Source organism: Paramormyrops kingsleyae, chromosome 18 (genome assembly GCF_048594095.1).
Source record: "Paramormyrops kingsleyae isolate MSU_618 chromosome 18, PKINGS_0.4, whole genome shotgun sequence".
Taxonomy (NCBI): domain Eukaryota; kingdom Metazoa; phylum Chordata; class Actinopteri; order Osteoglossiformes; family Mormyridae; genus Paramormyrops; species Paramormyrops kingsleyae.
Window position 1 is genome coordinate 11,616,027 of NC_132814.1, and position 10,037 is coordinate 11,626,063.

Here is a 10,037-nt window from a genome sequence, read left to right on the forward strand (position 1 = left end):
GTATTTGAAAATATGAATGCCGCCGGAAGTACTTGTTTCGCACGGAAATGTCAAATAAGCCGCTGTTTGTCATATATTTTCAGCCACAAGATGGCAGTATATCAATTACGAAAAGCGTTTTGTATAAATGACGTTAAATAAAACTAGTTCTAGTTACAAGTTTAGTAAGCAACAGGTGCAAAGTATGTGTATGTGTGTCTTACTGCCATTTACGGAAGTGTGTACAATAGCTATATAATTGTGTTTGACTTGGCTGATGATAATACATCAGGACAGATATATATATATATATATATATATATATATATATGGGTGTGTGTGTGGGTTTGCATAGATCACATTTGAGACCATTGTCCCCGAAGTGTAATAAAACCTGAAATTTCCCTACGTTTGGGGACATCTTGTGAGGTCCCCATTTGGATAACCTCAGTTTTATAAAAATCTGTGAATGCAATCAAAAAAGTTAAAATGCCAAAAGTCTTGTATTTGGGTTGGTTACTTATGGTTAAGGTTAGGGCTGGGTAGGGGTTAAGGGTGTCGTGATTGGGATTAGGCTTTTTCCCATAGAAATGAATGGACAGTCCACATTTAGATAGGAAGACCAACTTGTGTGTGTGTGTATGTGTGTGTTTTTATACAGCTGTAGAAAAAAATTAAGACACCACTCTATATTCTCAAACATCTGCATTTTAAAATCTTGATTTAATCGTGGTTCTGCCGGCAGAAGGCTATGCTGAGCAGCAGGATGCTTCCAGGTTCAAAATTTCTAAGACAGCACTACATAAGAATAAGGTGAAGCAGGAGACACTGGGAACAACCAGAACCCAGCTAGGTAGAGGGTGGAAGTCACGTTCTAATGCCAGAGATGACCGTTAACTTATCCAACAGTTTCTCATAAATTGTAGGATGACCTTCTAAAGGAATGGGAAACATTAAGTGCAGGTGTGAAGTGCACTGCTAGAATAGTTTGTATCAGGCTCCTAGAAGCAGGACTGAAGTCCCATATAGCAAGGAAGAAGCCCTTCATTAATGAGAAACAGAAAAATCAGGCTGGAGTTTGCACAGAAAAAAGTAGTATTCACAGATGGACACCCATCTTAATTTTTTCAATGGCTGTATATACACACACACACACACACACACGAATGTGGATAAACAATTTTTGGTTACAAAGTACTTTAGGGGCACAAATAATATAGCATTAATTACCCACTAATCAAGTCTTAGTTACATACTGATCTCATGTTAATTCATCATTACTAAATTTTGACGTGTTTTATATCAAGCAGTTACTATTTTTGTTACTATATCTGTTAATTCTGTAAACCTTTGTGAACTACTGAATGAAGTAATGAATAACACAAGTGAAATACTGATCTCATATTTATTCATCATTGTGAAGTATCTTTTACCTCAAGTAGCAACTATATTTGTTCATGGTTTGTACTTTAGTAGTAACTGAATTATTACTAAGTATTTGGGCCCTATCAAGTAAAGTGGCATTTCTGTTTTTGAGCTCTTCAGTGCCAGGATCCGCCGCTGGACAGCAATGCTTCTGCCTGCTCTGTGGCTGACAACCTGCTTCATGCATATTTTGCATTTGGCATTGCTAAGGCAAACGTGAAAAACTTCCATTTCCACATTGTGGACATTGTAAATTGTAAGGTAGCCTACATGAATATTTCCTGTTGGAGATTTATCGAGTGCAGACCCCACAGACACAGCTCCGGTCCTTGGTTCGGGGTGAGGGTCTTCAACGTGCACCCTGTGCACATTCTGGTGTTGACAACCAGCTCATATTAATGAAATAGATGAATGAGTAAATTCAGATTTTCTTTTAAAGAATACACAGCAGGCCAATTTGCTGCATTAGTCTGGAAACATCAATACATTTCCATACTTATCTAGACGTCAAACATTAAACACCAAAATGTACATTTCCATAGGAACCCTGTACGTAGCATTGTATTCCTGTTTCTGAGATGTAAAAGCAGTGGGGAACATTGTGCTGATGAAAACAGAAATATTTCTGGATTTCTATTACCTGCATAGAAATTCTGAGAACCCATATTTTTGTACACATTTTCCCCCCACTATGAATCTGTTTTACAGAAAATGTTCTTAATAAAGAACATCAGGAAAAAATAGCTGGCTCTGTCAATCTCATATCAAATATCCACTCCCCAGTACATACAATAAATGAAAGCTATATATTTTAATATATTTAATTTCATAATTTAAATTACACTGTATACATAATTATATTGTACAGACAAATAATATACAACAGCAATTATAATTTACAAAAATTGTAAAATATTTTTGTTCAAAATACATTATTATCAATCCCAGCATAGCTCAAATCATCATTGTAAAAATCCACATTAAAAATCTGTTATTACTACAAACCCTGTATTGATTGCAAATCACTCCAGTATCACATAAATAAAATTATTAATTTAGCCAACCTCCATAATCACTTACTTTACTATCACCCTGGACCAGGTAACTATTAAACATATATAATATGCATTATTTAATAATGCATTACTGGATTGTAAATATAGTGAAATGTGTTTGAGCTATAAGAGAGACAGCACAATAACTTGGATAACAAAGTGGTCAATTAAAGTCACATTGATAGAGGATTCAGAAAAAATTTCAGGCGAATCACACAACATATTTATATACCACGGACTCATAAAAGTGACAACATTTAAATCAGGAAACGACAATCCTGACATTCAAATGATCGGGAAGAGGAACAGGAGTGAGGGTGTCCCTGGAAACACTATTAACACAAGTGAGTACTGGAGTTGCAAACTACTACTGGAGGGCAAACAACTGAAGTAACACAAAGAATGGCAACGTGAATGAAAGGGTCTTTCATTCTTACTGAGCTGCTCTTTTCTCCCCACACAAATTTAAATTATGTTTAACGTTCACAGTATGTAGCAGAAAAAGAAGCCTGAATTTATGTTTTTTTTCCCACAACAGAAACAGCTGGATATTATCACTAAATGACATTACACATGTCACCGTTTGCTCACTGCTGTACGTCAGACCCAAGGTCATTGTTCTATCATTCCTCACAGTCTGTCATGTTTTATTGTCCTGAGCTGGTTAGTTTCCATTTCCACATTCTTTGCTATCTGTTGTTTTAGACAACAGACAAGGTGCTGGATATACATGAAAAACTGACTTTGGATTCTGCAAAAACATTAAACAATACCTTCTGTTTGAACAACATGTTGAAGTTCATGCTTTATATTTGCATAGTGGCTTTGCTGGAAAGCCAAACATAATTTATTGTAATTTCAATATAAAATCCGGTTAAAAAACAAACTAGTGACATATGCTCACTGCGGGGCGAGGCAGACTTTGACCTCCAAACAGCTAAAGGCTATATAAAAAATAAAAAAACTCCCCATGCTGGTTTGGACAAGAAATTTTGCGTGGCTTGCTTTGCATTCCTTCAAAAACAAAACATTGTCAAAAACAAAACTAAAATACTTTCATAAGGCACGGCCAGTCCTTTGTGTATCAAAAAGTCCAACAAGTTAAAGCGACTAGAGCAGGGGTCTCAAACTCCAGTCCTGGCGGGCCGGAGCCCTGTGTAGCTTAGTTCTTTTCCTGTTCCACCACAGATGATTCAGCTCAAGAGCTGTGTTGCAATTAGCACAGAGTTAAATCAGGTGTGTTAAACGAGGGGAAACCCAAAAATGTGCAGGGCTCCGGCCCCCCCAGGACTGGAGTTTGAGACCCCTGGACTAGAGACTGTAGTTAGTCGCAATCAATCATTATCTGACCCCTCAGGAGGCAAGATCATGAGAGAGTCATGGAAGTCGTGCCCATAAGGCCGCAGCCTGTACACGCCGAACATCATGACGTGCATCTGCTCAGGTGTCATGTCGTTGAAGGTGATGGCCAGATCGGGACAGCAGCCGTGAACCACCTCTGTGGGATTCTTCGATAAGCTGTCCGTGATGAGCGCCCCCACGCTCTTGCTGTTGAAAAGCCCCTTGCCCAGCGCGTCCTCCCCGTTCTCGGCAAACACCCCCGTGTACTTCAGGCACACAGCCAGCTCTTTCTCCTCGGTGCGCTTCCACAGCGAGTGGCTGTTCAGGGGACACTTAAGCGCATCCTGAAAGGCGAGGACCAGGCGCCCCAGAGCCTCGAAGCTCAGCACGATGCCGCTGCTGTACTCCACATACTCCAGGTCCCCCGACTTCAGCACGTTGCCGATGTAGAATGGCTGCCCGGGGTCCTTGTCCAGCACGAGGTACTTCAGGTTCTCAATGATGGCGAAAGTGGTGGGTTGAGCCACAAAGAACCAGCGCAGGTCGCCGGCATTATTGTAGGCGTGCGTCAGGGCCTTGCGCATCTTCACCCACTCGTCTTCTTCCTGCAGATCTACCGCCTCCAGGGCCTTGGACGACTCCGAGGTGTAGAAGACCGCTCTGTCACAGTGCTTGCTCCACGTGTCTTTCGTTGCGGCCCAGCTAGTGAGGATCTTGGGCCGCACCATGATGATGCAATACACCCGCACACTGTGGCTCATCTCCAGCTTCACAGAGTCCGGCATCTGGATCAGTGCCTCCTTGCTGGAGGCCTTGATGTGATGGTGAAAATGGTCCCTTATAGTAGATGGCTGCGCCGGCTGCCTGAGGTCGGTGAGGTAGGAGAACATCAGGCAGAAGAGGCTGCCAAACAGCACTCCTTTAAGGAAGGAACTGAAGGAACTGAGCATTTCAAACACCTACCAAAAGAACAACAAGTTCAATGAGAAGGACCCTTTGTTCTAGAGCAGGGGTCTCAAACTCCAGTCCTGGGGGGCCAGAGCCCTGCACATTTTTGGGTTTCCCCTCATTTAATACAACTCTTTGTGCTAATTACCCCACAGCTCTAAGAACTAAGCTACACAGGGCTCCGGCCCTCCAGGACTGGAGTTTGAGACCCCTGTTCTAGAGTATGGAAATTACAGCTTGCAATCCCAGATAAAGCAATTCATTTGTACTGAAATAAATTATCATCCATTTAAAACAGATGCAATCCCTTAATGCGAATTAATTAACTGATTACGCTCTGAGGTGAACTAAAGGATTGAAACGACAGCTGCGATGTGTTGGCGCCTCATCCTGGGTTATTCCCTGCCTTGCGCCTATAGCCCCGGGGACAGGGTCCGGACCCCCGCGATCCTGAATACGTTAAGCGGTTACTGAAAATGGATGGATGGTTGAAAGAACAGCGATGGCATACATTTTAAGGGCTCGTTAAAACAGCCAACTGACCCGGAAAAACAGGAATACAAATCTCCGACAAATCTCACAAGGCAGGTGTGGCAAAGCGTAAGGCAGCAACTAGGCAGCAACTTCGAAGGGGGGTCCAGGCATATGGTCCCCGGTGTGTGAGTGGATGGATGGATGTATTTGTTTAGCCAGTGCCGTTCTTTAGGTCTGTTGTGTTACAGGTGTTCCCCCGTGACGCGTGACAATGCCGGTCAGGTCACGCAATAAAATGTCACTCCAACAGTTTTCAACAAACCTTGATAGTTTCGCGTAGGTGTTAACGTTGTTTGGGATCTAGGAATGATTGATCATTTTTAATAAATTACAATTTTTGGAAACAAATATTTACAAAACCCTACCTATGTACGTTTGGGTTAACACCAATGAATTTTGTGGGACAACCATATATACCCGGAACCTTAGAACTCGAACGCCTTTTAACTCCACAGATTCGGACATCGAATTGGTCGGTCGAGAAAAATCTAACTGCAACACTACAAAACACCCTAAACGTTAAAACCTGTACGGATCCCTCCCCCTCTCCACCTGCCACTTCCAGTATGTCATCAGCTCAGCTCAATTCAGGTAAAGCGCTCAGAAATTGTCATTTCATGTTTATTGCTTTTTATCATTAGTTAGGTAGGTAGGTAGATAGGTTTAAATAGGCAGTGTTTTGGGGGTCTGGAACGGATTACACTGATTTACATTTACATTTCTTATGGAGGAATTCGACTTGAACCTCGACCAAATCGTAACCCGACCAGCCTTCTGGATCGAATTAAGTTCGTGTTCCATGGTACCACTATGTAATAAGTTAAAATATCAAACTTTTGCCCATGCACAGACAGAAATAATACGGTTTAAAAGCTGAGCGATTCTTGATTGACATTTATCGCAATGATGCCACGTATGACATTAAACCTTATACTTAGTGTATTTAAGCCTCGCACACCGATGTCCATAATGTCTTATGAAGTAATATTCTCCCTCCCCACGTAAGAGCTGTTGGCCGTATAAGCTATTATATAGTTGAGGATCTGTAATTAAACAGCTTTAACTTAATTAAAATATTTATTTTTTCATAAGCGAAACTTCTTCTACTTCCTCGGAGTCGTAGATGCCCTCTTTTAAGAACATTTCTATTTACAAGGTAACAAACTCTCTCTCTCCCCCCCCCCCCCCCCCCCCCCCCCCCCCCCCAATCTCTTTTCACGTCTTACAGGAAACAGAAAATTACTTTCTGACTCCCCAGTTTGCGAGAATGATGTATGGAAACTTTAGAGGAGTCAGCTAAATGAACAAGACAGAAATCTGAGCGGATAAACTCCTTAGGGCGCATAAAATCCGAACTATACGCAGAAAAACTATTTATCCGTGTTTACAGTGTTACGTACCCAATATCCTGGCGGTCATGAGATACATGCAGCAGTTCCTCTATTTCTGCGCTTGTTGTATACACGCTATTTTATGTAAGGTTAAAATAGGTATTTGAAGCTTTTCCCTTGTTAAAGACACATCTGAAAATGTTGTTCTGCTGCACTTAATGAAATAGATGACTTAAAACTGAGGTCTCTCGTTTTAGGATAGATGTAATACAAAGTTCTCGCTACTTACCCCGGCGCGCGAGCAAAACCCCTACCTGTGCCTTTAAGTGCGCGAGACGCCTTCAGCTGACTCACCCATAAATACGTCAAACTTCCGGAAGTTTTGCGTCATAACATGCGTCTGTCGATCTTTGCAATGCTCACAGAATAATGCTTCGTTATGACTGACTATCCTGAGCAATTTTAATTTTGAAGCTGAACTTCAACATTTACACAGCCCTGAAACAATTCGCAATCACTGTTCAGTTGTTCAGATACTTTCTACACATTATCTGCAAGCCCTGAATGCTGAACGAAAAACATTATTGAAAAGGGTGGAAAACTTGTTTGACAAAGTCTGACAGGAAATGTCAGAAAATGCAGACTTCAGTTTATTGTCCTGTTTGGATTAAGGAAAACTTAATTGCTTCATTTGTTTCTGCAGGAATACTGTTTGCTAACAGGTTAATTTGCTTTGTCCAGGGTGGTAAAGTGAGGACATTAACCAAACCAAATTAAGGTTTGGTTTGTTAGTCTTCGTATGGAAAACTTGAATGTAAAAAAACCTAAGGAGGCGCGGAAGTGGCGTTGGTGAATCTGCAGGGGGCAGCACGTGCTCCGAAATGAACTGCTTGTGCGGTGAAGAGGGTGTTTTCTTTTCAATGGCACAGTAAGATCATTTCATCTGTGAAATTTCATCATTGCTGTGAACGTTCGTCTTTGCCAACCCAGCTAATATTTCCTCCATCATGGTGTTTTGCATTAATGTGTTCAGCAGCAACTGAGTAGACTAGTTTTCTGATAAAAGTTTACTTGACGGGACACAAATACTTAGTTTTAACTCAGTTACTACTGAAGTACAAATCATGAACAAATATAGAGACTAGATAAATGTGTCACAATTCATTAATGATGAACAGCAGTATTTCCTTCAGTAGTTCCTTAATAGTTCCTTCAGTGGTTTCTTCAGTATTTCACGAAAGTTTACAGAGTATACTAACTGCTTACTATGCTTCACGATTCATTAATGATGAATTAACACGAGATCAGTATGTAACAGGATTAGTTCGTGCTTAATTAACCCTGGGGAACCCAGACCACCTTATCATTATAGGAAAAATATGTCCATTGGCTAAAATTATCGTATACAGACCCAGTGAACTCAAAAATGGGTGTTTTGTAAAAATAACCCTTTCCCAGTCCATGTTATGAAATGTGCCATATACGACCCACTGGACTGTTCATGCTGTTCCAACTTGTTAATGTCACCTATGATCAAATAAGGACAGAAAAGAAGGAAAAAACAAATCTTTGCAACATTCTCATTTTCAAAATGCATTTATTGAGTTTTCCTTTTCATTATTCACCATGTGCTGGCACATGCTTCAAACATTCCAACCCATCAAGAAACAGGTCAAGTGAACAGACCTGCAAAAAGGTGTACTGCACACAGAAAGTTTACTTGTGGTGGGTTGTAAGGTCTGGTGCACCACCTGTATTCCCTCTGTTTTTGTCTGAGGCTGATGTTGAGCACATGGAACATCATCATCACAGTTGCCAGGAAGGTTTCAAAACATCCAAAACCTAGTTGTACATGTTCTATAACAGTGATTTTCAACTAAAATTTAAAGAATCTAACTATTTAGTGTTAAATATATTTAAGTAGCCTATTAGTTGCATCAACATTGCATTTAATCAGTACCTGACTGTCAAATCAAATTAATTCAGTACAATTCAAAAACGTTTTGACAATATTTATTGTCACGTGACACAGAACTTAGGCCAGCTGGCTGGAGTGAGATGGTCAATTCGAGATGTCTGCACACACATGTAACAGTTCTTACCTTGTAAGTAGTCTGCTTTTGTATTTAACCGTGTAAATACACCCTTGACGTAGCTAATTTTAGGGTTTATAATGGAATAATATAGATTTGCCGTAAGATTTCCAGCGTGAGTCTGAAAGCGTGAGTGTCATGCCAGATGCATGAGATTTGGCAGCCATGAAAACGTACGTTTTTTGTTTCACCTGAGTTTATTTATATAACAGGTAACATTATTTTATACATATGTTAAAAAGCAGAAACTTCAACGAACATGAAATCAACAATAAACGACGTCTATTTATCCAACATGTTATATAATACATACTGTATTTTAAAACTTTTCAGCTGTATATGATTTCAGGACAGACCAGTTACTCTGTTAGGAACATTACGAATTTTTGGTTTCGGGTTTTAGCTTCGCTGCTGCTATTAACATTAATGGCACATTAGCGCAGACAAAGGGCTGCATGAGCCGAACTACGTCTAGCTTGGCGGTTAGAGGTGTTTCACGTTCATTGGCGTGGGAAACGGCGGTTCTACTGCTAAACCACTACCGAAAAGACCGCAAAAGCTGCGCCGGATAAAATAGAAGAGTCAGGTTTTAAATAACTTAATGTTTTGGCTATCGGTCCGGGTCCGTATAGGACAGCTTCTGGGTCCGGACCCGGACCGCGGTCAGCCTGTTAGTGACCTCTGTTCTATAACATCTAAACATACCTGATGATGCAAAATTTCTGCCACTTACCTATTCACAGCTTGACAGGTGAATCTCTGCAGCATGTACAGCAACAACCTCAAAACGCGTTGGGGGCCATATTTATTGTGGAGAAAAATTAATTCATCCATCCATCCATCCATCCTTCCGAAATACAACTGCATATTCATGTCCAACAGGATTGGGATCCAGAGATCTGTTGTGCAGCATCATTGTGGGATATGAATGCCATTAGAAATAAAAACTTCTAAAAAGGCTGGTATCTCATCCAAAGTATTCTGCTGCCATTTGCCTGATTCTGCCTGGGATGTGATTCAGGCCCCCATCACCCTGTGCTGGGCAGGTAGTTGGAAAATTGATGTTTGTGTAATTTTAGACCAAAAAGCAACTGCCTTGAGACAAAGTAGATTTAGAAAAGTAAAGTACTGATTTTAAAGGTTGATACATTAACAAAAAGTAGGCACAATGAAGAGGAAAATGAAATTGAAAGAATATTTTTAAACCCAGAGAAATTAACAAATACCCATGTGTAAAAAATACGCCCCAACCCTGTACTGGATAATTCTGTGGAAGAAGGATGGATAGATGGATGGTTGATTGGATGGATGGATGATACTGGGGCAGTAAC

General features: G+C 40.6%; 1 protein-coding gene across 2 annotated transcripts; it reads right to left on the minus strand.

The window, feature by feature from the left end:
• Window positions 1–2,211: 2,211 nt before the first annotated feature.
• Window positions 2,212–6,967, minus strand: LOC111838014 (C1GALT1-specific chaperone 1-like). 2 transcript variants are annotated; one of them, XM_023800556.2, is made up of 2 exons: window positions 6,903–6,967; window positions 2,212–4,759 (listed from the first exon to the last, which is right to left on the minus strand). In XM_023800556.2, the coding sequence occupies exon 2, from the start codon at window positions 4,748–4,750 to the stop codon at window positions 3,794–3,796; it is 957 nt and encodes a 318-aa protein (XP_023656324.1). In that variant the 5' UTR covers window positions 4,751–4,759; window positions 6,903–6,967; the 3' UTR covers window positions 2,212–3,793. The 2 variants fall into 2 exon arrangements, with proteins under 2 accessions (XP_023656324.1, XP_023656325.1); XM_023800557.2 differs by having other exon boundaries at window positions 6,683–6,957.
• Between the last annotated feature and the right edge of the window lie 3,070 nt (window positions 6,968–10,037).

Bases quoted from the DNA above. Each gene is read 5' to 3' on its own strand.
- LOC111838014 (XM_023800556.2), bottom strand. From the start codon at position 4,750: ATGCTCAGTTCCTTCAGTTCCTTCCTTAAAGGAGTGCTGTTTGGCAGC.